Source organism: Gastrolobium bilobum, unplaced genomic scaffold (genome assembly GCF_033153095.1).
Source record: "Gastrolobium bilobum isolate Gb01-03AN ecotype WA unplaced genomic scaffold, APGP_CSIRO_Gbil_v1 utg44712, whole genome shotgun sequence".
Lineage (NCBI taxonomy): Eukaryota > Viridiplantae > Streptophyta > Magnoliopsida > Fabales > Fabaceae > Gastrolobium > Gastrolobium bilobum.
Window position 1 is genome coordinate 22,791 of NW_026895981.1, and position 23,894 is coordinate 46,684.

Below are 23,894 nucleotides of genomic sequence, written 5' to 3' on the forward strand. Positions count from 1 at the left end.
TACTCGGTCAATGAAGAAAAAAAATAAAAGATTTGTTTTTACTAAAATAAAAGAATACTCTTGCTTTGTTAGGAGAAAATATGACTTTATTACTCTGTTTATTATTATTAATTTTTAGTTTAAGAATTTTATTAAAATATGTCATAATATTAAATATATATGATTTATTCATTAAATAAAAAATGTAACATAAAAAATAAAAAGGTAATTCTGGAATAAAAGATAATAATAATAAACTTTTATATTTATAAATTACATATTAATTGAATTTTTTTTTTACATATCAATTTGTCAAATAATATGCTATAAATGATATATCTATTTGTTGATTAAAAATATTTTTATTATTTTATATGCTTTGTTTTAAATTTTATTTATTTATTGAATAAATTATATATATATATATATATATATTAAATATCATTAGTTCATTAGTGATTTTAATATAAGTTAAATAATTAAGAATTAATAATAATGAGTAGAGCTAGTAATAAAGTTTATTTTCTTTCCATTAAAAGAGAGTACAAGTATTTTTTCCATTAAAATAAAATTTATTTATTCTCTTTTTCATTGAATGAGGACAAGTATAAATGAGCAAAATGGCAAGAAATTTTATAAAAGAAATATATGTTTTTTTTTCCAAAATAAATCTGGAGTTTACTAACCTCCACATCATGTGGAGGTTGGCAATCCTCATAATATATATATATATATGTGTGTATGTATGCGTGTATATATATATACATTTGTGTGTGCGTGATGATAAAACGTTGAATAAGAAGCTTAAGACGTTGTGTCTGTTTCTACGGAAAAAAAAAAAAATGTTGTGTCTGTTCAAGAAAAAGTTTATTCTGGAGAAAAGAAGTAATTTGTTAAAGAGAGGAAAGAGTGGTTTTAGAAGTATTTTCATGGGTGATACTACTGCATCTGTCATTTTACCATAATTTTTGGCAACCTTTTATCTCTTGCTTCTTTTCTGACCACACTATCAATTAAATGTGATATTCAGGCAGATTATGTTTGGCAAATTTAGTAGAAGCTATAAAGAATTATAAAATTTTAGCTCCACACTAAGTATTATATTGATTGATGGTTTGAACAACCTTAGAAAACTTGTCTAATTATGTTCATCAAAGATAATGATACTCTTAAATAGATATACAAAATGCACCTTAGTCTTATGATTTTGACAGACTATGTTTGTATAATAGCAGAGAGTTAATAGTTTCTTTTTCTTTTTCTTTTTTGTGAAAAGGCTTCATCTTATTACACCTAGCTTATGTATGCTGTTACTGATTCTGATTTCTAAAGGCATATGCATATCAACATCTTGATATTATTTTTATTAATTCACAACTGCAGCTTGATATAGAAAACAATTCTGCTAAAAAATGCACCTTAGTCTTCTGATTTTGACAGACTATGTTTGTATCATAGCAGAGAGTTAATAGTTTCTTTTTCTTTTTTGGGAAAAGGCTTCATCTTAGTGCACCTAGCTTACGTATGCTGTTACTGATTCTGATTTCTAAAGGCATATGCATATCAACATTTTGATATTATTTTTATTAATTCACAACTGCAGCTTGATATAGAAAACAATTCTGCTCAAAAGGTGTGGCAAGTGGTTGAGTTCATTTTTGGTAAGGACTTGCAAACAGTGTATTCCTTGTTATGTCTTGATGTTTCAGTGTATGAATTCTTTCTTGTACTGTAAAAGTTATTGCTTGGTTTGAAGGAGGTAATGATGGTTCTTTGAACAACTTTTTTGAAACAGCTTGAATTGAGCAGTTAAGCTCTCTTCACTAAGTTTCTGTGCTTCAATATATCGCAGTGCCAGTTTATTTTTTAAATATAAAAAATTGTATTGTTTCGAGTATATACACAAGTTTTATATTAGGGCGCCAGACTCTCCAGTATAGTTTGCCTACCTTTTTCAAAATGACTGTGAGTGTAACTTCATGGATTTAAGACAGACTAGAAAAATGGAAAATTCCAGATTTCAATGATAAATTGTTAAGAGCTCATTTTTATTGATTTGGCATGCCAAATAATTCTGATTTCTGACATAGAATGATGTGTTATAATACTATTATTTATTTAAAAACAAAATATTTGTGACAAGGTTAGGAAAGTTACGATTACAAGTAAAGGTGGTTGATGAGATATATGGTTTCTGAACTACTCTTCGAAAATAGGGAACCAGTGTGTAAAAGTAAATGACAAAAGAAAAATGATGTGAAGGGTTGAAACATTTTTAAATCTTAGTTATCAAATTCCCTGAGTATTTGGATATGAAACATCCTTTTGCAGCTCAAATGAGCATTCCAAGGTCAAATTACCTAGAAAAACTAAATAGAGCAAATCTCTCTAACTAATTTAAAATAATTTTTTAAATTAACCTTTAAATTCACAATAGTATTTAAAGTTATACTCTACAGTGATTAACCAAATATTGAATATGAAGAAGTAAAGCATGCGTAAATAATCTTTCTGTCTCTCTCGTAACAGAATAGGGAAAAAATCTCATTTATCAAGTTAGTTAATTTTTTGTTAATAGTTGTTTTCTTCATATGAAATACTTAGGATACTTGTTTCTTGTAACACACAGAATATTAAATTTTTTATTATAGTTTTATTCTCACATTTGATCATTCCTTGCTGTTTTACAGGGTGGATATACGTAATAGAAATGGTTCTAAAGGTTTATTCATATGGATTTGAGAACTATTGGCGGGATGGTTCAAATCGCTTTGATTTTATTATCACATTGATAATTGGTAATTAATTTCAACTGCCTGGTATTTTCTATATTTTAACATCTTGTTGAATGCATGCAGTTTCTTTTAACGATTTTTTTTTTTTTTTTGAAATATTACTGATAATCATTGGTGTCTAGATTCTGCTATTATATGTTCATAATGCATTGCCTTCATTTTTACGCCCTGAATTCTTGAAAACCCAGTTTTTAAGGCTAAGTTATGTTGCTCCGACTGATAAATCTTAATTTTGCAGTCATTGGAGAAACTATAACTTTTGCTTCACCTGATGGTCTACTTTTTTTCTCAAATGGAGAATGGTATGAGCTTCTACTATGAATGTTCACGTGTTTCATAATTCTGTATTTTGGTTCATAATTCCAAATTACTGCATGAAACATAATACTTATTGTTACACTTTTTGGGATTTATTTTCACCAAAAACATCCTCAATCACATTAGTGGTCTATTTTGATATTTGTTGTGCTATTGAATTATTATAGTTTGTTTGTAAAGAACCAATTCAACCCAAAAGTTTAAGCTGTTGGGTGAGGCTACATTAATGCTTTTATATATCTCTAACGTGCCCCCTCACACGAGAGCTCATTGGGCTTGAAGGGTGGATTATGCATCAAGCCCAGCCTACCTGTGCTAAGAAACTCCACAAGACTTAAATAATTATTAATTAAATGGGGGCGGTGAGGATCGAACCTGTGATATCGAGACTCTGATACCACGTAAAGAACCAATTCAACCCAAAAGCTTAAGTTGTTGAGAGGATACATTAATGGTTTTATATATCTCTAACAGTTATTGACTAATTTTCAGAGAGAGATTGTCGATGGATCTGTGCATTTCCTAAAATTGAAGCTTTTTGTGCCATATAAAACTGACTTTTGGACATCATCTTTTGTCCACTTGCCAACAGTATGAATTATCAAATGATTTGGCAATGAAGTTTTTATTTTATTTTATTTTTAAGTTTTTGCATATTTTTTTTATCAGAATTGTGTAGTTTAAATTGGAATTATAAACTTTTTTTTTTTTTCATAATTGTGTAGAATAATAAACAATTTCCAATTTCACGGATAGGAATCTGTGTAAACACATGTATGTATTAATGGGTGGAGACTTGAAGGGTGAATCAGTAGTGTCCAAGTTCATACAAAAGAATTTGTGTAATACCTGTACCTATTAATGGACAGAGACAAGATGATTCAGTTGATCTTGAGCTGAATTGCTTGAAACAACTATTTGGAAGGCCCTTATTGCAGGATCCAACTTGTGCTTGAATTTTTAGGTTTTTAGTTAGTATATATGAAAAAACTTTTCCTAGGATAGTTAACTAAACCCCAAAAGCTAGCTTAACGAAGGAGGATCCCCTAGTCATTATAAGGAGTACTTTAACCATATACCTAGCAGATGTGGGATCTGACAACCAGGTTTGGGCATTTGGAGAATGAAGTTTGCACGACTAGACACATACAGTAGCCCAACATCATAATTGGGATAAGCTTTGATAAATGATGGTGTGCAATATCGGTCAACCATAGACCGCCAGTTTTGGGATCTAATCCTCCACGAAAAGTAAGAAATTCCGCATATTTTGTCCAATTCAAGGTGAATAGTCCTTGATCATAGTTGCCTGTATGAGTACTGCTCCCAACATGAAACTTGTGGTTGGTAGTAAAGATCAATGTTGTTGTATGTAAACCAAGAGCAATAGCATGATACCATATTAGAGTTGAGAGCAAACTAAGTCTAACTCAACCCCAAAAGTTAGCCAAGGGAAGGGGTGTGTGTGGATTTTTTTTTTTTTTTTTTTTTTGGGGGGGGGGGGGGTTAAGATTTGCCCAAATCATTATAAGGGGTACTTTGCCCAAGGATTTTGGGCAATCCACCAATGTCTAGTCATGCAAACTTCACATTCCAAATGTCCAGTCCTCAGCTTGAGGGTGTGTGTTAACATCCCTTGGTATATAGGCAAAGTACCCCTATGATTTGGGCAATCCTCCTCCTTTGAGCTAGCTTTTGGGATTTAGTTAGGCCCAATAGTTCTAATACATTACATTGATGTTTGTGTTGCCTTCACTGTCAGTGTTTCCTAATAAATATAAAATTTCATTGTCGTCATTATTATCTCATGGGAAAGAAAAGGCTTTGTTTTCAGGATTCTCGTTATACTTATTTCCCAGTGAATTCTGATTTATTTATTTTTACTTTTTAACTTTTTGTGAAGGCAAATTATGGTTTATGTAAATGTACTAGATACTGAAGTGTGTATTTAGTTTACCAGACCAAGTTTAGTTTTCTTCAAAAAGAATATGTAGCAGTCCTTGTTAAAATTAGAATTTAAAGAAAAAAAAAAAGTTTGATACTGGACTCAGTTACTTTCCTACCATGTCTGGAAGATGTTATATTCATTTGAAGATGGCAAGTTGTGCAATGAATGTTGTCCATTGGTTCTGTAGCTTTTCTTTGATGATGCAACACGCATTGCTTTTCCTGTCCTCTTTACAGGATTCGATATCTCCTCCTTGCTAGAATGTTGAGATTGATAAGGCTCCTAATGCATGTCAAGCGATACCGAGGCTTTGTGGCAACTTTCTTAACTCTTATACCCAGCTTGATGCCATACCTAGGGATCATATTTTGTGTCTTATGTATTTATTGCTCACTTGGTGTACAGGTGTGTGAATTGCTTGTAGTGGTTGATCATTTTCTACATAGATTTACAAGTTAAATTAGGGATTCATTTTTCATTTTCTATCGCAATGGTCATATTGTCTTTTTTAATTCTTTCCACTATCAATAAACTAACTTCCCGTTTATTTTTCTATATGTAGATTTTTGGTGGAATCGTTAATGCTGGAAACCCTGAATTGGAAGCAACAAGCCTTGCTGATAATGAGTATCCTTTGTTGATCTACAAAACTATTTCTTTTAAGCTTGTAGCAGTTGGTTTGATCCAGTAATAACTAATAACCGCTTCTCTTCCTTCATAGCCCCCACACAATTTTCAAACTCAGATGTAATTTCAATATGTTTTACTAAACATAACTTTTTTTTCTGGGGGATGAGAGTGGGTTTGGTCAACAAGCAGGTCTGAAATTTAATATTGACCTATATGTTGATTCTAAAATGGAATTATTGCTCGGGTAAATGTTCTTGGAGTATTCTTCTTGACAGAAAATAGCTATTTGCTTTTTAATTTCAATGATTATCCAAATGGAATGGTGACACTTTTCAATATGCTAGTCCTGGGAATCTGGGAAGAAGTGATGCAGGTATGAGTACTGTCGCTATCTTTAGTGTTCATTCAATGGGCAGGTTCCATCTTGTTGCTTCAGGCATAACATATACTACTAAGAGTGTTTCACTGGGTTTGTAGTAAAGCACTGTTTTTTTTTTTGGTACTCAAAAGCACTGTTTTTCAAATTAACAACAATACATCTAAAATTTGCGTAAATTTCTTGCTGCATGTGAGTAATGTCAGATTATAGGATGTTTATTCACATCAGTTAGTCATTGCAATAAGTTGTCATATTAACTCTTTATGCTATTGTCAAATCATGACGTCAATATGTGCTTACCACATAGGTTGTGTGGTTTTCTATTTCAGAGCTACCAGGAGTTAACTGGGACTTTTTGGACCAATGCGTACTTCATTAGCTTCTACTTAATAACTGTTTTGCTGCTTCTGAATTTGGTATGATTTACTTTGTCCTTATTTAATACCTTATAATTCCATTGGCATTAATGTTGAATATACAAACTGTAACTCTGGAATGGAGAACATTGACAAGTTACAGTGTTACTCATACGTACATGCACACATACTAATTCTTTACAATTAAAGTAATTACCATAGAAAACGGAGTTATAAGAAAGAAATCATGTTAATTAATACTTGTATGACTAATCAAAGGGAATGAAATAGCCTGGTGTTTTATACCATGCCTAAATTGTACTGTTTTTGCACATTGCTTATGTTTAATAAGTTAGAAATGATTCTATCCTTCCTTTATTTCAGGTTGTTGCTTTTGTCTTGGAGGCATTCTTCGCTGAAATGGAGCTTGAGTCGTCAGAAACTTGTGATGGAAATGACAAGGTTTTTATTTAATCTTGAAATCTTACCAATAAGGAAATATAAGTTGCTGTGTCTGTCAAAAAGCTGTCTTCAAGCATCGATTAATTGATGATATATGTAGTTCGATTGGAAATTAAAATTTTAAACATTTGAACCAAATTTGTGTTGGGGTTCTTATCAAATGCAATTACTGGGACATCAACTTTTATACTTCTAACAATTTTTTAGTCAGCTGCTATTCCTCCCGTAAAATATCAAACTTATCATCATTGTTAGTTATGCCCACTAAAAGTTCAGATACTTGTGAGCAATGGTACTTACACATGCTCACTGACTCCTCTGTAAACCACATGACAACAAACTGAGCTCCACTGCAACTTTTTCTGAATAGCTGTGATTATCCACACGCTCACTGTATGATACAATCATTTTCCTAATATTATCAATGATGCAAGAGAAGATTTATTATATTTTGCAAGTAATGGGAATCACTGAAACTTGAATTCATATCCATAATATATTTCTCCTTACTTGGAATCTGTTTATTGCTAGATTCTTAAACAACTTATCCACATTACAAACTTTCAGTGCTCCAAAGATGATTTTGTACAGAATCTTATTGAATGTAAAAGTAACTCTTTGATTTCAACATGATTTGTTTCTGATTTTTAAAGCCAGTATATAATACATTATAGATTGCTAGTTTACATATATAGCTTTAACAAGATGTTCAAAATCTCACTCTGTATTTGCCTTCTCAATATAGGAAGTTGAAGGATATAAATATCGACGGCGATCTATTGGGTATGTATAGCTGGCAATATTTCTTTGGATGCCAACGTTTTTGTGTTTCTTAAGGCAGATGGATAAGCTACTTCTCTTATATTTGTCAAAGGCTAACTCATTCTAAATGCTTTAGTTGTTAATTGAAGTCACATGAATAGTTTTATATCTCTAACATGCTGCATCATGCAAAATTTCTTTAGACTTGGAAGCATAGACAATGCCCATATTCATTATAATACCATATGCTGCAATTTAATTTAATTATGAGGAATGAGATGGTAATGATTGAACTCCTAACCATTTGGTAATGCTCTAATACCATGTCAAAGACCAACCCAGCCCAAAAGCATAGGCTGTTAGTTAAAGGCATTAATGGTTGTCTTGTACCTAACAACAATGGTTTGCTGCAGCACAAAAACACGAAGTCAGAGGGTTGATGTTCTTCTTCATCATATGTTGAGTGCTGAGTTGGGTCAAACTCAGCCTTCCAATCCATAAACCTGATAAAATCCTTTTACAGGTAAAACAATCAAACTTCACGAAATGTTTATAGATTTAAATGTTTCCTTTGCCGAATATAATTAATTCGTAGCTTTTAATAGATTTTCCTCCAACTGAATGTGATTAGTAAGTTTTTCTGTTTTGGCTCTTTTCTGAGGAGTGAAGACGGCTCATCATCAGTTTGTGTGTTTTGGTTCTTCAGTCTAGGTTTTAATGTTTTTCCAATTCTGTTTGTGTAAAATTTACTTCTAAAATCTTGTTTTAAAAGCTGAAATACAATATAGCACTATGCATGGAGTTTACAAAACCTATGCTTTAAGGTGAAACAAGAAAGCTACAATGCCGAACATCTGGTAAGGTCCACATGTGCTGCTTTGTGATCGTAATTATGTATATGGAATCTAAAGTTGACCATGCTTCCTTCTTCCTTGGGAACAAACAAATCAGAAGTAAAACAAAGGGGGGAAGAACAATGAAAAAGCAACATGTTAAATATTGTAACACCCGGTTACTGATGAAAATAACCATTACTAATTGGAAAGCTGTGATAATATTGATAGTCAATGCACTTGACTCTCAAGTTACATGTCCATATTGTTTTTTATTTTGTGCCGAGAGTCCTGTGGTTTTTTTGAGCTTCCTTATATTAATCCAGGTTGCCGATCGGTGCCTATACAGTAGGTTATATGTGTGTGTGTGTGAGAATATGTACATTTTTATAGATACAGGATGCACAAAGGAGCCCTTTTTATTTTGTGAAGTTTACACAGATCTTTCATGTGTTATATCTCACGTGTTAATTATGCTATTTGGTAGAATCTACTGGACCAGAGGGTGAATGAAGATCTCCAGTAATTTGCAGGTCAGATCAAACGTGATTTTTCCTTTTCTTATTTGTGGAAAAAGCACGTGATCAATGGTTGATGAGATTACACTGAATGGACATTAAACCATAAAGTAGCAGGATGCTATATTCCACCAGGCTACTGGATATGTCTGTGTGTATTGTAATGAAAACCTCTTATTTATTTTATTTTCACCCTGCCTGGGTTTGATTATTGTATTTGTACTGCCGCAATTTGTTGGTAGTTATTTTTCGTTTTTAATGTAGTTTGGTATATGGGAATATGTGCTCAACAAAATCCAAAAAAAAAAGTAGCATAGCATTTGAGCATCAGCGTGATTGTGAACACCAGAGCGGAGCGGTGGGAATCAGAACTCTTTCACACTAGGTGTTAGACAGTTCGTAGTTTGATATTCCCATTAAGACTTGTTCAAAAAAGTTATAGGGATTAATTTTTCATGTAAAGTTCATGAAAATATTTACCCGTTTTGAAGAGGACATCAAACTGAAACTAAATTATAAGATGGGATCAATACATGCATTCTTCGTTTGTTTAGAAATATAAAAATCATTAACGTAATTTTACTCAACAATTTAAATTTTAGGGTAGAATTGATTATTTACATGATATTAGAGCCTCAGTATTACGGGTTTGATATTGCCTGCTATTTAGTTAATAATTAATTAAGTCTTCTGGAGTTTTTTAATACAGGTAGATGCGCTTGTGCATTATCCATCCTTCAAGCCAAGTGGGTTCTTGTGTGAGGTAAAAATCATTAAGGTGGCCTTAAGTTGTTGGGTTGAATTGATTTTTTTATATGGTATCAAAGTCTCGGTATTACGGGTTCGATCCTTATTGTCTTCCATTTAGTTAATAATTAATTAAGTCTTATGAAATTTTTTAGACACGTAGGTGGGTATGTGCGTTATTCACCCATATTAGAGAGACAAATGATACAAAATAATAAGCTATTAGGTTTAGTCTAGTAGTAAGAGGTTTGGGTAGTTTGTATTAAATTGTGTATTTAATTCCCGCTTGTATTCAAAAAAAAAAAAGATACAAAATAATTAATTAAGTATCAGAGTTGGAGTGATCAAATGATTATTCACCGCCCCCCACATTCAAGTGGAATTAAGAAAAACACAAGGTAACCAAAAAATGAATCTGTACAGAACAAGGTAGACCAAAAAAATGATCATGTGTCATATTTATGCTTGAAGCTCAAATAACTCCTTCGTGAGGGTGTGTGATATAGAGATACAAAAGATACAAAATAATTAATTAAATTTCATCCAATGCAGTTCAGGTTTTGAATTATAAGTTTTCATGAAAATTAGGCTTTATAAGTTCTTGGTTTTTTTTTCCCTAACAATATTCGCGGAATGTAGCTAGCTACCCGCCGGACTTAACATGCAAGTTTCCCTTTACAATGAAATCCTATATGACATACAGCGTATGTGTAATCCAAAGGATTTATAAACGATAAATCTCGTCTCTTTCTTTTTTTTTTGGTAACAAGCTTGTCTCTTTTTTAGTAGAAAGCTGCTGCTTCTTTATTTCGTTTGGGGAAAAAATCATGGTAGAACCGAAACTTGTCCACGTTACATATACAATCAAGAGTTATATTTCTCTTTTGCTTTCTCATAGATGGTGCCACTTTTACTACCCACCCTATCAAGTTAAGCTACATTAGTTGATACTGAATTCTGTTAATTATCCTGCGTTTGCTGGTATATCGAACTCATATGCTCAAGTGATGGCTTTGACGGCTTGTGTGACACTACATGAATTGTAATAGTCAAAGCATATATAATATCAAGTGGCCATTTAAGAAAATCAAACGATTGGCTCAACTCCACTCTGACACGATAATCAGATAATAGTTCAGATAATGGGCGAGTGGTACAAATTACTAAGGTAAAGGAATTTGCATAACATTCTTGACATAGGTTGGTTTGTACTGTCTCTATTATCATGTAAAAAATCAATTCAACCCAAAAGCTTAAGCTGGTGGATGAGACTACATTAATGGTTTTTATATATCTCTATATATTCTTGCAGCACAAAGACAGGTAGGAGAGACTTACCTCAATGAAAACAATTCTCGGTCTCACCAAATTATCGTATTGGTATGTGCCTTCCCTTTCTGTTTAAAACATTGTGTTTTATATATTTAACATGTAGACTTTTGTTAATGGAGTTGTAACCTTGCAGACAATTGAAAGTTCTGCCAGAGAATTCTTGGGAAAAAGCAACTCAACCACCCTAGCAGCTAGTGTTGTAGGCTGGGTTATGAGGTAAATTGTCTTGCTACCCGTAGTACCCAACATAAAGTGGCCCAATGAAATGCAGCAAACCAAGCCCAATTCAGTTGCCTTTAATAATCATCTTATTAAAGCAACCAATCATGATAGAAAAGATGCCACATAAGCTGTGCAGCTGGATTTGTATGAGTTAGTTAGGAAGTTATGTAAACGGCTTTCAGTTAGTTAGTTTGTTTATCTTAGTTGTGTATGTTGATAGCTATATATATAAGATATGTACGAAAGTTGTAGTTAGATTTTGAAATCAATGAATTCAGTTTTCACCATACTCTGTTTCTTCTCTCTAAATCTCAACATGGTATCAAAGCTCTAAGGAACTCTGGTACCTGCTTCAGTGGATCGTAGTTGTTCTTGAATCGATTTCTTGTAGCAGTTCTTTCTTCGTTGATTAATAGTTTTTCTTGATAGCGAATTTGCTATGGCTAATCAGAATCCTCTTCCTGAGTTCTTGACGAATCCAGCTCATCCGTTCTTTCTACACTCCAATGAAAGTCCATCTCAAGTTCTTGTTACTCATCTCCTCAATGGAGCCAATTATCACACCTGGTCTCGTGCCATGACTATGGCTTTAAGATCCAAGAATAAGCTTGGATTTCTCAATGGAACCATTGTTCCTCCACCTGAGCATGATCCTGAATTTTCAGCTTGGGATCGATGCAATACTATGATTGTAGGATGGATTCACAGATCCATTACACAAACAATTGCTCGGTCTATACTATGGATTGAGAAGGCATCAGATGTATGGAGAGATTTACAAGATCGCTTCTCTCAGGCAGATATTTTCCGTGGTTGTGATCTTCAAGATGTTTACAAACTCTGTCAGGGAGAAAAGTCTATAAGTGAGTATTTCACTCAACTCAAAATTATGTGGGAGGAATTAGAGAATTTGAGACCGCTTACCAATCCTGCTGTTCCATGCGTTTGTGGATCTGTAACACAGATGCGATTGTATCGTGAGAATGATCACACTATCAGATTTTTGAGAGGTCTGAATGAACAATATGCTCATGTACGATCACAGTTAATGCTCCTTGATCCGCTTCCAAATATGACAAAAGCCTTTTCTCTGGTGATACAACAAGAAAGGCAGTATTTCTGGGTTTTCGAAATGGCACAAAGGGGTATCTTCTATATGATCTGAAATCTACTGAGCTCTTTCTTTCTAGAAATGTTATATTTCATGAAACAATATTTCCATTCCAATCACCTACATCCAATCTTTCAGACATTCCCATACATAATGACACCAACTCACCTATTTTTCCGTCAGACATTCCTCCATACCATGACACTTTACCAAACATACCCATTACAACCAGAACCCAAGATAACCCAGATACACCAAATCATACCCATCCAACACCACCTACAAACCAAGATGAACTAGTACATCATGTGCGTCGTTCTACTCGTTCACATCAACCCCTCGGTGTTTACAAGACTATCATTGTAGCCTATCTGCGATAAAGCTGGATCATTCGTCATCAGGTAATTCCACAACACACCATATTTGTCATCCTTTATCTCATGTTTTATCTTACAATTGTTGTACTCCATCATATAAGCACTTTTGTCTCACTGTCACCACTTATGAAGAACCTCGTACATACAACCAAGCAATTAAAAGTGATCAATGGAAAATTGCTATGGACAAGGAACTTTCTGCGTTGGCTCTTAACAATACATGGATGATAGTTGACTTGCCACCAGGTAAAACACCCATTGGTTGTAAATGGGTCTACAAAGTAAAGTATAAGTCAAATGGAGAAATTGAAAGATACAAAGCAAGATTAGTTGCTAAAGGTTTTACACAACTCGAAGGTGTGGACTTCTTTGATACGTTCTTACCTGTTGCAAAGCTTACATCCCTTCGTGTTCTTCTCTCTGTTGCTGCTGCAAAGGGTTGGCTTCTTGAACAACTCGACGTGGACAATGCTTTTCTCCACGGTGACCTTCACGAAGAAGTTTATATGGAACCTCCAAAAGGACTTGTGCTCACTGCAGCAAACCAAGTTTGTCGTTTAAATAAGTTTCTATATGGACTACGACAGGCTAGTCGTCAATGGTACAATAAACTGTCTTCAGCTCTTTTGTCCCTTGGATATGTGCAAGCCCAAGCGGATCATTCAATGTTTACTTTACAACAAGGATTTAATTTTACGGTCCTTCTGGTTTATATGGACGACATTGTTCTATCTGGGAATTCTTCACGTGAAATTCAACGTGTAAAAGAGTTTCTTCATAACAAATTTCGTATTAAAGACCTGGGTGCATTGAGATATTTCTTGGGTCTTGAGGTATCTCGGTCAAAACATGGCATTCACCTCAATCAACGTAAATACGCTCTTGAAATTCTCTCTGATGCAGGTCTTCTAGCTGCAAAGCCATACATCACTCCCATGGATTCTAACTTGTCTCTTAGTCGAACCGATGGTGTTCCTCTTGAAGATGCAACTGCTTATCGTTGCTTAGTTGGTAGACTTCTCCACCTGACTACCACACGTCCTGACATCAGTTTTGCTGTACAACAATTGAGCCAATTCATAGCTCACCCATTACAAAGTCATGCTATCGCAGCCACTCGTATCTTAAGATACATTAAAGGTGCCCCAACTAGAGATGGCAAAACGGGCTCAGCCCGCCAGGCCGGCCCTCGCCGCCCGCCAAACGGGGCTGGGCGGGCTGAGTTAAGCCCGCCCCACCAAGCCGCCTGGGCTGGATTTTTTATTATTATTTTCTTTTTTAGTGTAAAATCTCGCGGGCTTATGATGGGCACGGGTGGGGCGTGGCGGGCAGCTCGCTTTGCCATCCCTAACCCCAGCTTCTGGTTTGTTCTTCTCAGCACACACAAACATTCAGGTTCGAGCTTTCAGCGACTCAGACTAGGCATCTTGTCCTGATACTCGTCGATTAGTTACAGGTCTCTGTATTTTTGTTGGCTCTTCCTTAGTTGCATGGCGTTCCAAGAAGCAAACAATTGTTTCGCGTTCTTCCTCTGAAGCAGAATACAGAGCTCTCGCTACTCTGACTTGTGAGCTTCAATGGCTTCAACACTTATTCCACGATTTGCATCTCTCATGGCTTAAACCTGCTTCGGTTTATTGCGATAATGAATCAGCCATATACCGAGCTCATAATCCAGCTTTTCATGAGCATTCTAAGCACATCGAGATCGATTGCCATGTTACCCGAGAGAAAATATGCTCTGGTCTTCTTCATCTTCTTCCTGTGTCCTCTGCTGCTCAACTTGCAGACATATTTACGAAGCCATTGCCATCGAAGTCTTTTCTTCCAATCATCTCCAAGTTGGGCCTCATCAATTTGCTTCATCCCACTTGTAGGGGGTATTACCCAACATAAAGTGGCCCAATGAAATGCAACAAATCAAGCCCATTTCAGTTGCCTTTAATAATCATCTTATTAAAGCAACCAATCATGATAGAAAAGATGCCACGTAAGTTGTGTAGCTGGATCTTTATGAGTTAGTTAGGAAGTTATGTAAACGACTATCAGTTAGTTAGTTAGTTTATCTTAGTTGTGCATGTTGATAGCCATATATGTAAGATATGTACGGAAGTTGTAGTTAGATTTTGAAATCATTGAATTCAGTTTTCACCATACTCTGTTTCTTCTCTCTGAATCTCAACAACCTGCACTGTCTTTCAGGACTAGGAGTTTCTATAGGTGCCCCATGCATAACTATGTATCAGTTTCTACTTTCTAGTGTGTTTGTGTTTTGCATTCCTTGTTTTCCAAAATAAATTAAACGAAACATTTTATAATGGTGAGAGAAATATAAAGCCATTAATGTAACTTCATCTAAGAGTTTAAGCTGTTGGATTAAAATAGTTTTTTATATGGTATTAATTTTGGGGTCACAGGTCGATCTTCACCGTCTCCATTTAATTAATAATTAATTAAGCGGAGTTTCGTAGTATAGGTGGATGGACTTGTGCATTATTCACCCTTCAAGTTTGTAATGTCCCACATCGGTTGGAGAGGGGAACGAAGCATGCCTTATAAGGGTGTGGATACCTCTTCTAGTGTGAGGCCTTTTGTGGGGTGTCCCAAGAAACAAAACCGTGAGCTCGACGGTGCTTGTGCGCGGGGCAAAACGGACAATATCATGCTACAGGGTTTGGGGCTGTTACATTTGGTATCAGAGCCTGGCCCTGGACCGGTGTGTACAGCGGGGACGCTGTATTCCCAGTGGGGGAGGATGTAATGTCCCACATCGGTTGGAGAGGGGAACGAAGCATACCTTATAAGGGTGTGGATACCTCTTCTAGTGTGAGGCCTTTTGTGGGGTGTCCCAAGAAACAAAACCGTGAGCTCGACGGTGCTTGTGCGCGGGGCAAAGCGGACAATATCATGCTACAGGGTTTGGGGCTGTTACAAAGTTCAGTGGGGTCTTATGTGAGGGGGCATGTTAGAGAAGCATTAGCTTCTCCCAGCAACTTAAGCTTTGGGGTTGAATTAATTCTTTAAAATGAATTTAAAGTTTTTCATATTATAAGAGATAAAATTATCACTTACACATACATAAAAATATATGAGACCCATGTGAAACCATGTGAAAAAGAGAAAGAGAAAGAAAAACTGAATATCACATATTTTTATTTGTGTAAGAAATAAAACATTCATAAATATTGAGTTTTGTATAATTTTATCTCCTATAAACTTTAAACCCATATTTTCTACATGGTTTATATTTTGCATTATAACTTCTAGTTATGATGAGATTGAAAAGTTAGGGAAAATAGAGAGAAATAAAGATCCCGTGATGTAATAAAGCTTTTAGAGGGTGTTTGGTTTGGGTTTTCTTAAGAAAACCCCAGGCATTACATATTGGCATTTCATGAATACAACGTTTGGTTCAATCTTTTCTAAAAATTTCTCAGCCAACTGATTTGGCTATGGTTCCACAATTCTTTGCAAAAAGTAACAATAAACCCAAACCAACAATGCCACTTTGAAAGCGGTATTGTATGATAACTAGGCAAATGAGATCCATAGAATGAAGGATTTGACTGAACTACCCTTCTATTATGGGTTACTTTTGTAATGATATTAAAAATATTTGTATTGATATTAAAAAATTAATAAGGGATTACTTTTGTAATTTTATACCATTTACCCATCAATATTCTATTCTCAACCAAACATAGACTTCAAAAACTTTAATCAATTTGCCTGGTAATATTTTACCCAACCAAACAACTTTTTTCTAACTTTCCTACCTAACTCACTTTCCCTGGTAAAAATAATTTTCACCTGTACCAAATGCCCCCTTACTGAGATGCCAGATTCCCACGTTTTACCTTTTTATTAGCATAAGATACAAGTAATTTGTGGGGAACCAATAAACACTTATGTGTTTAGGTATCACAAACATAGTTATCAACATCATACAATACATATCACGGGATATCAGACGACATAATATTATACCATAAGGTGTAATATTGTATCATATATTATACGATACAAAAATTAAATCAAAATTTTTAATACAAAATTAAAAATAATTTTGATTTGTGATTTAAATCTAAAAAAATCTAAAAGAAAATAAAGATTTAATTTTTGATTTAAATTAAAAAATCAAACTAGCTGATAGTGGAAAAAAGACTTCAGATTGTTAAACAAAAAATAATAAATGAGTCAAATGACTACACTAATAAAGAAGATGATGGATTAATTATGTTGATACTGATAGTAGTTATAAATTTATAATATTAGCTTGATGATTGATGAATATGAGAATAATTGATTTGCACTTTAATAATTTATGTATTTTTCTAATTGAATCCTTTTTAAAATTTAAATTTATATAATTAATTATAATATTAATTATATATATATATATATATTTTTTTTTTTTTTTTTTTATAACAATATTATATATTTTTTAATTACGATTCATGATGCACGATATTCAATAACCTTGATCGTATTGTTCGTACTTAGTAATCTTGTGTAACAAAACGAAACCCTTTAAAATCAAACAAAGCCCAAGCCCATAACCAAAAGGCGCCAAAATTTTCACACTAATTGGGGGGCGGCAACTTGTCCCGCCAAATGTTTTAAGTTCCCGCCATCACTACCTCGTTCTGCTTCTGATTCCTATTTAACAAAACTCTATCGCTACCAAACACAGTCCATTTCATTCGCGATTGCCTTACTCTTAAATAATGGTAGTCTCTCATGGTCCCGCTAAATTCTACGGCACCAGCCTCCCCCGCCCTCGTTTCTATACTGAACTCAAGTTCAACGACCACCGCGTCGACCCTCCCGTCCCCGTCACTGACGCTTTAATGTCGTGGGCCCATAAAGCCCACTGGTCCATGGGTGGCCTCGAAGAGAAACGCCTTCGCCTCCAGGGCAAAATCGAAGGCAACGTCGATAAGCTCCGAACCCAGCGCGACAAGATCTCCAAGGCCCAGGCCCACAGCCCGCTCTCCATTGCCCGCCCGGATCTTTGCGGATCTAAAAGGAAAGCCTCGCTTTCGCCTCCGCCGGCTCCGGTCGCGGCGAAGCTGCGGAGGTCAGTGGCTCTGATAGATGATGAGGATGAGGAGTTGGAAGAGATTGAAGATGAAGAGGAAGCGAAAGCGAAGGTTAGGTTTACTCGTCGCGGCGTTCCGAGGAGGTTGGTGAAGAAGCTTGGAGATGATTTTGATCGAGTGGCTTCCACGGAGAGCAATGGTGTGGATTCTGATTCGATGGGGCTTAGGACTCGGAGTCGCAGATTGATTAAAGGTGGTGGTGGTGGTGATGCTGTGAAGAAGGTGGTTGAAGAAGAAAAAGGTGAGAAATCGAATCCCAAAAGAAACAAAAATAAGAGTGAAGCTGAGAAGAGCCCTGTTTCTTCTACAAATGGGGTTAGAGTTAGAACTTCTCCTAGATTATCAAAGCGTGGATCCAATTAGCGCCATGTAATTAAATAAATTATGCTTCGCTTTTTTCCATTTTTAGTAAATAGGCCCTGCCTCTTTTAATCTTTTTTTTTTTTATTTTATTTTACTTTATTTTGCATTTTAGAGAATGTAATTTAAGTTCTAGTCTCAATTTACAATTCCAAATTGCTACATTATCATAATGCTTGGTGTTTTAGTTGACCTTAGTCATGCCTGTTTTAATATTATTATTGGATATTTACTGAATATACATGCATTCGGTTCATTTCCGAATTGATATTTACCAGCAAAAGTGACAAAATTAAAAGCAAATATTTGCAATGATTTGATAACTCTCCGCATACAATCCGCGGAGTAAACTGGATTTGATAATATAACTTAATTACATAAAAATTTCAATATCTAAATGATACTTTGTTTATAAGAATCTCTAATCCATGCTACCACACTATATATACTCAACTAATCACTCCACTGCAATATTGGTGATGAAATGTTAAACACCTGAAGGAAGGATATAGTACAAAACCAAGCATTGTTGTAGACTCCTTGAAGCAAGAACAAACCATATCTTATACCGATTTCTATTCCATAATATAAAACTGTTTTCCACTGTTTTTGCTAACAAAGTTCTTTGAAACTTGCATCCTGTTGAGTCCACCCCTTCATATTGGCCAATCTGCAAGACTGTTTAATAAATAGTGAATTGGTAGATGATGAACTTTCCCATGGGACTATCCCATATTCATCAGAAAACTCCTTCATTCCTCCAACTAAGAATTGCCAAACTAAAGCACCTGCTCCTGACCTATTTTTCTTAGCAGATTTGTATATTATGTCTAAAACAGTTTTATGCATCTTTTCTCGGTCAGATAAAGAAAAGTTCTGATTCATATCTGAAAATCCATATTCAGAGAACAAGACAGGCTTCATCAATACTTTGTCCCCATCTTCAATGTGGGAAAGCATCCACTTGGAGACAAATTTCAGTTGATCTTCAATTGCTTGCTCATGAAACCTATGCAGAAATTGATAATTAAATAAAAGATAAAGTACAAATGAAATAGCTATATGAAATTTTCATGAGAAATTTTTTTGGATGTGTGGTTCTATATACAAATCAGAAGATAAATCTCAAAGGGCATAATACAAATTTCAAAAGAACTCTTGCTGCAATAGTTGATCAGTTAAGACAAACATGAAAACTAGTCAGAAACCTTGAAAGGCATTACTTTGGGTCCTTTTTCTTATGACTAAGAAGCAAATCCAAAACTACAGATATAGCTTTCATGCAGTGCTTACCAATGGTCAGGATAGATATGAACAGAGGTGAAATCAATATTCGAGACTTTAGAGTTCCGAATAAAATCAGACCCAAGTCTGGATGCCCAATACTCAGGGTTGACAGTCGAACTTTTTGGGTCATTGGGACCATAAAAACCTTCAAGCCCAATAGTTACCAGATGGTTCTTGTCAATCAATTTGACAAAATTTGACATTTCTTCTATCCACCCCTGCAATTCTATGGCGATTAAGTGAAGTGTATACTCAGATATCTAAGTAAAAAGCAGTAACACCACCATCATTTTCCTCTGCTTCAGAACCCACAGAAAAAAAGAAGAAAAGGAATAAAGACAGCCCTTTTCATTTTCTGCTCTTCGTTTTATACGAATTTACATGAAACAGAAAAAGAAAACATCTTGTTACATTTTAATTACTTGAATTAAAAATTACAGTTCACAATTAGCATCAGAAAAATGGCTAAAAATTGGATATAGAATCCTTAATATCAAATTCAACCATGCACTTGTGTAAAATTTACAAGCTTCTCTGGTGGGGGCAAATAGCCAGAACATTCGTCAGAGATCATAATAATTTATTGAACGTAGCATAAGGAGGAAGAATCAAGTAATTATTTTAATTTTTGAAATAGTATTAATATTGTTAGCGTAGATTTTCCATAAATATTTGAAGGGGTTAAGCACATGTAAAGGACTTACTTGGAGTGTGTCACCAGAAGGATCAGACATGCAACGAGGTTCATTAATCAATTCCCAACCAAAAATGGTGGGGTCATTTCTATATTCAACTCCGGTGATAGTATTTTTCCTTGTTAAGACAGTCTGCAGAATAATTCAGAGGAAACTATTAATTTATCAATAAGAACAGCCACAAGGGTTGTTTGCAGCTAAAATTGAAATGTCCAGTAAAAAAAATGTTAGTCATACAATTTGGCATGTAAAGAAAGAGGTAATTTAGACCGAGGCAAGCAGGATATATAAGCTTCATATAAAGTCATGGATCACAGGCTAGAGAAGTGTAAGCCATTCTATATGTTTTGAATTCAGTATACATAAGGAAACAGAAAGCAGAAGATATTCAATGAAGCTTAAGAAATAAGGTTACTTATTTATTTGTTTTGCTAATGAAAAGAAAATTGTGCATTGGTCATCTCATTTTTTGCTTCCCAACAAGGCTACACCGTTGCAGTGATTATTCAGTCCTAGGCAACTACTTTATAGAATGAAAAAAATCAGACAGTTAATTAGTGCAATGGTAGAACATTTCTTCATCAAGATGCCATCGCCAGTCTCAAGTTCCAAATGCTTGTCAACATGATTCAATTTTCAGAGAAAGGTGGACTAGGAATGTTGGGTATAACTCATATTTCGCATGTTGATGATGGTCCTAGTTGTCGGGTTTTCTAATCCTATTTATATTTTTCTTGTAAACCGAGTGACTTGTAATGAGTGACGGTGAGGTGAATATAGTACAGACAAGTTGGACGTAGTCTAAATTGGGTGAACCAGGGTAAATCTCTGTGTCTATTCTCTCTCTCTTTTCTCTTTTCGTTTGCGATTTGTGTGATTGTCGATTTCTAACAAGGAATGCCTTTCAAATGTCAAATAACAGGCCAGCAAAGACAAAAATGCCAACTACTTGCTCATGCTAAAATATGTTAAGGGAAAGAATATTAAATTGTTGCTGTGCCCGCGCACACACATTATATATATAATGAAAGCAATCTTAAATAGCACACAAGAACGCCTCTCCAACTGAGGCAGGGTTTGGGGTGAAAGAGAGAGAGAGGGAAAAAAGAAAAAGAAAAAGAAAAAAGAAAGAAAGACAGATAGATAGATAGATTTGTCATACCTTGATGTAATTCTTGAAATAACTACGGATTGATGGATCAAAAAAGAAAGAATCATTGGACGAGCTTAACCCTACCCCTTCTTGCCAAGCCCATTTGACATACTGAGTCTTCCCACCATATGCTTGCAAGTTATTTACTAAGCTAAAGAGCAGCCTAATTCCATTTCGCCTTGCTTCTGCTATGACATAATCCAATGCCTGTTACCAGTCACCCACTAGTCCTCAGCATGGTTTTCATTCACCAAAAACAATGCTAAACAGTAAACAACATTTCCAGTAATACAACATGAAGCATTTTTCATTTAGTTGGGCATAACATAAAGGACATATTCAGTGCGACATAAATCTCCAAAGCAACCATCATAAACTTTTAAGAGACTAAATTGAAAAGCGTAGCTTGAAAATTTGCAAAAAGTTAAGCACACATTGCTTCTTTCAGAAACCTTTCGATTTTAAAACCGATTTTAGTCAGAAGTCAGAACACCAATACCATTTTTGGGACAATTTTGCAGGCGGTAGATTGATTAAGGATGGCGAGAAAGGAGAAAGAGGAATATAAAAAATCCAACATATTTCATGTTGATTTATCTAGCTAATGAACACACTTTATTTTTATTGTTTGGTAAGCTAATGATCACAATTTTAGGAGCATAAAAGAAAAAGACAATCTTCAATTTGATTCTATTTAGATACTTACCACCCAGAGAGACCGCGTGCCACTTTTTATGCATATTCTATCACTTCCCAGGAACAAATTTTATCTCCATTAACATAATCATAATATTCAGCTCGAAAGAGATACAATTACAATCACAATTTCAGGAAAAGAGAACAAAAACCGAGAAGACAATAAAAAAAAATAAAGGAATCAAAACCCCAAAAAACAAAAAACAATTTACCATAACGCTACTAGACAGCCAAAAAAACAAAAACAATAAACTAATCTGTGTCGGTATCAGGCATGAAACTCGGAAAAGACACACCAAAACAATATCAGTATAAATTCTAGGAGTAACATAATACGAAATTTTCAAAAACTTCATGAGCTACATACAAACAATACCTTGAAAGCTTGTTCATCGAAGCGACCAGGGGAAGTTTGAAGGGCATTGTAGTCACCATCATTGAATGCCCAAGTTCGACAAACTGTGAGACCCATCTTGGCACCAGTTTTCAGCATTTCACGCACCTTGTATCTCGAATCAACATCCACCGATTGCACCATTAACCAGTAAGAGTTCCACCCGTTTACATAGAACGCTTTTCCGTTCAACATAAACTGCGTCCCTTTTCTCTCCACAAAAGTCAATTCTGGCTCTTCATCAAAACTGAACCTTAAGCCTCCAAAAGACATATAAATGAAAAGCACAAACGCTGCAAAACCCAGAATTGGATAGAACACACCATTTCCTCCCACCATTCTTATATATATTAAAAATATATATTTAAGGCCAAAATTCAACAAATTGATGAGGTTCCAGGGTACCCTTTTGACCCTTTGTTCAAAAGTTTTCACTAATTTAGTGACACTTGATGAAGATTGCTGAACCTAACCCACCTCAGAAGTGAGTTTGGTAGTTCTAGATCTCTCTGTGAGAACTGAGAAGTGTATGAATGGACTTGAAAGGCATTAACTTTAATGAGTTACTAAGAAAATCACTGACCCCAAAAGGAATGTACAAAGAAAATTTGGTAGATTTTGTGTTAAGTTGCTGTAGTGGGGCTGTAATTAAGGGGATTTTATAGAATGAAATGAGCAAGCGATAACTGTGCATGAAATGAGGAATGCTTATTCTGATTGTAGTTCCACCCCATAGAAGAAAAGGAACTGAAAGAGAATCACATGTTTATCTTCAAAATAGTCAAAACTATCAGAGATGATTGAGGTTGAAAAAATTAAAGTGAGAATGATATTATGATAGAAAGTGTGTAGTGAAATGTGTTGAAAAAATTATAGTGAAAATGATCTTACATAGTAGTAAGTGTGTATTGAAATGTTTGTACTTTGTAACAGTACAAACTACAAACAGTAATTAAACTAGATCTGAGGAAGGAACCTATTACCATTAATCAATTATGTCGCCTTGTTCCTATCACTGTTCCCATCCTTTATCACTGAACCTTTTACCATGTTATCCAGATTAAAATGTTAAAAAAAAATAGATACATTTGGTATTCTTGTGTTGACATATCATCTAATGAATTTGACAACTAGACAAAAATTATATGAAATGTTAAATTTATTGAATGATGTAACAATATAGGGATAAATAAAAATCATGTTGCTGGTAGAAAATTAATATCATACAATCACTACAGACAAGATAAAGTTATTGAGCACAGTGCCTCTTCAACTTTTATTATTATTATTATTTTTTTTTTTTGGTATGCAACTTTTATTATTATTATTATTTAATTTGTCATTTATTTTGTAGGAAACTTTTTTTGATCATGTTACATGACGAATCCAAAGCCAAACAATATATCATTGAGTAATACTATAATTTTTTTTTAATAAT

General features: G+C 34.6%; 3 protein-coding genes across 4 annotated transcripts in view; 2 read left to right on the plus strand and 1 right to left on the minus strand.

Moving 5' to 3' along the window:
• The window catches only part of LOC133297096 (two pore calcium channel protein 1), a 30,553-nt gene extending 21,221 nt beyond the window's left edge, over window positions 1-9,332 (plus strand). For both annotated transcript variants that reach the window (XM_061496159.1, XM_061496160.1), the window contains 11 exons: window positions 1,583-1,640; window positions 2,670-2,777; window positions 3,013-3,076; window positions 5,277-5,445; window positions 5,603-5,667; window positions 5,953-6,043; window positions 6,379-6,465; window positions 6,790-6,867; window positions 7,613-7,650; window positions 8,043-8,152; window positions 8,950-9,332. In XM_061496159.1, coding sequence (XP_061352143.1) covers window positions 1,583-1,640; window positions 2,670-2,777; window positions 3,013-3,076; window positions 5,277-5,445; window positions 5,603-5,667; window positions 5,953-6,043; window positions 6,379-6,465; window positions 6,790-6,867; window positions 7,613-7,650; window positions 8,043-8,130 — 846 coding nt within the window. In that variant the 3' untranslated portion in view covers window positions 8,131-8,152; window positions 8,950-9,332. The remainder of the gene's footprint in view (window positions 1-1,582; window positions 1,641-2,669; window positions 2,778-3,012; window positions 3,077-5,276; window positions 5,446-5,602; window positions 5,668-5,952; window positions 6,044-6,378; window positions 6,466-6,789; window positions 6,868-7,612; window positions 7,651-8,042; window positions 8,153-8,949) is intronic.
• An 8,164-nt stretch (window positions 9,333-17,496) lies between these two features.
• Window positions 17,497-18,234, plus strand: LOC133297099 (uncharacterized). The gene has a single exon (XM_061496162.1). The coding sequence runs from the start codon at window positions 17,497-17,499 to the stop codon at window positions 18,232-18,234; it is 738 nt and encodes a 245-aa protein (XP_061352146.1).
• A 609-nt stretch (window positions 18,235-18,843) lies between these two features.
• LOC133297107 (mannan endo-1,4-beta-mannosidase 2-like) lies at window positions 18,844-22,795 on the minus strand. Its single transcript, XM_061496173.1, has 5 exons — window positions 22,439-22,795; window positions 21,376-21,573; window positions 20,223-20,345; window positions 19,525-19,736; window positions 18,844-19,240 (listed from the first exon to the last, which is right to left on the minus strand). The coding sequence occupies exons 1-5, from the start codon at window positions 22,793-22,795 to the stop codon at window positions 18,844-18,846; spliced, it is 1,287 nt and encodes a 428-aa protein (XP_061352157.1).
• Between the last annotated feature and the right edge of the window lie 1,099 nt (window positions 22,796-23,894).

Bases quoted from the DNA above. Each gene is read 5' to 3' on its own strand.
- LOC133297107 (XM_061496173.1), bottom strand. From the start codon at position 22,795: ATGGTGGGAGGAAATGGTGTGTTCTATCCAATTCTGGGTTTTGCAGCG. The intron at 19,737-20,222 runs GTAAGTCCTTTA...ATAGAATTGCAG, and splicing joins CTTCTGGTGACACACTCCAA to GGGTGGATAGAAGAAATGTC. The intron at 19,241-19,524 runs GTAAGCACTGCA...ATTTCTGCATAG, and splicing joins CATATCTATCCTGACCATTG to GTTTCATGAGCAAGCAATTG.
- LOC133297099 (XM_061496162.1), top strand. From the start codon at position 17,497: ATGGTAGTCTCTCATGGTCCCGCTAAATTCTACGGCACCAGCCTCCCC.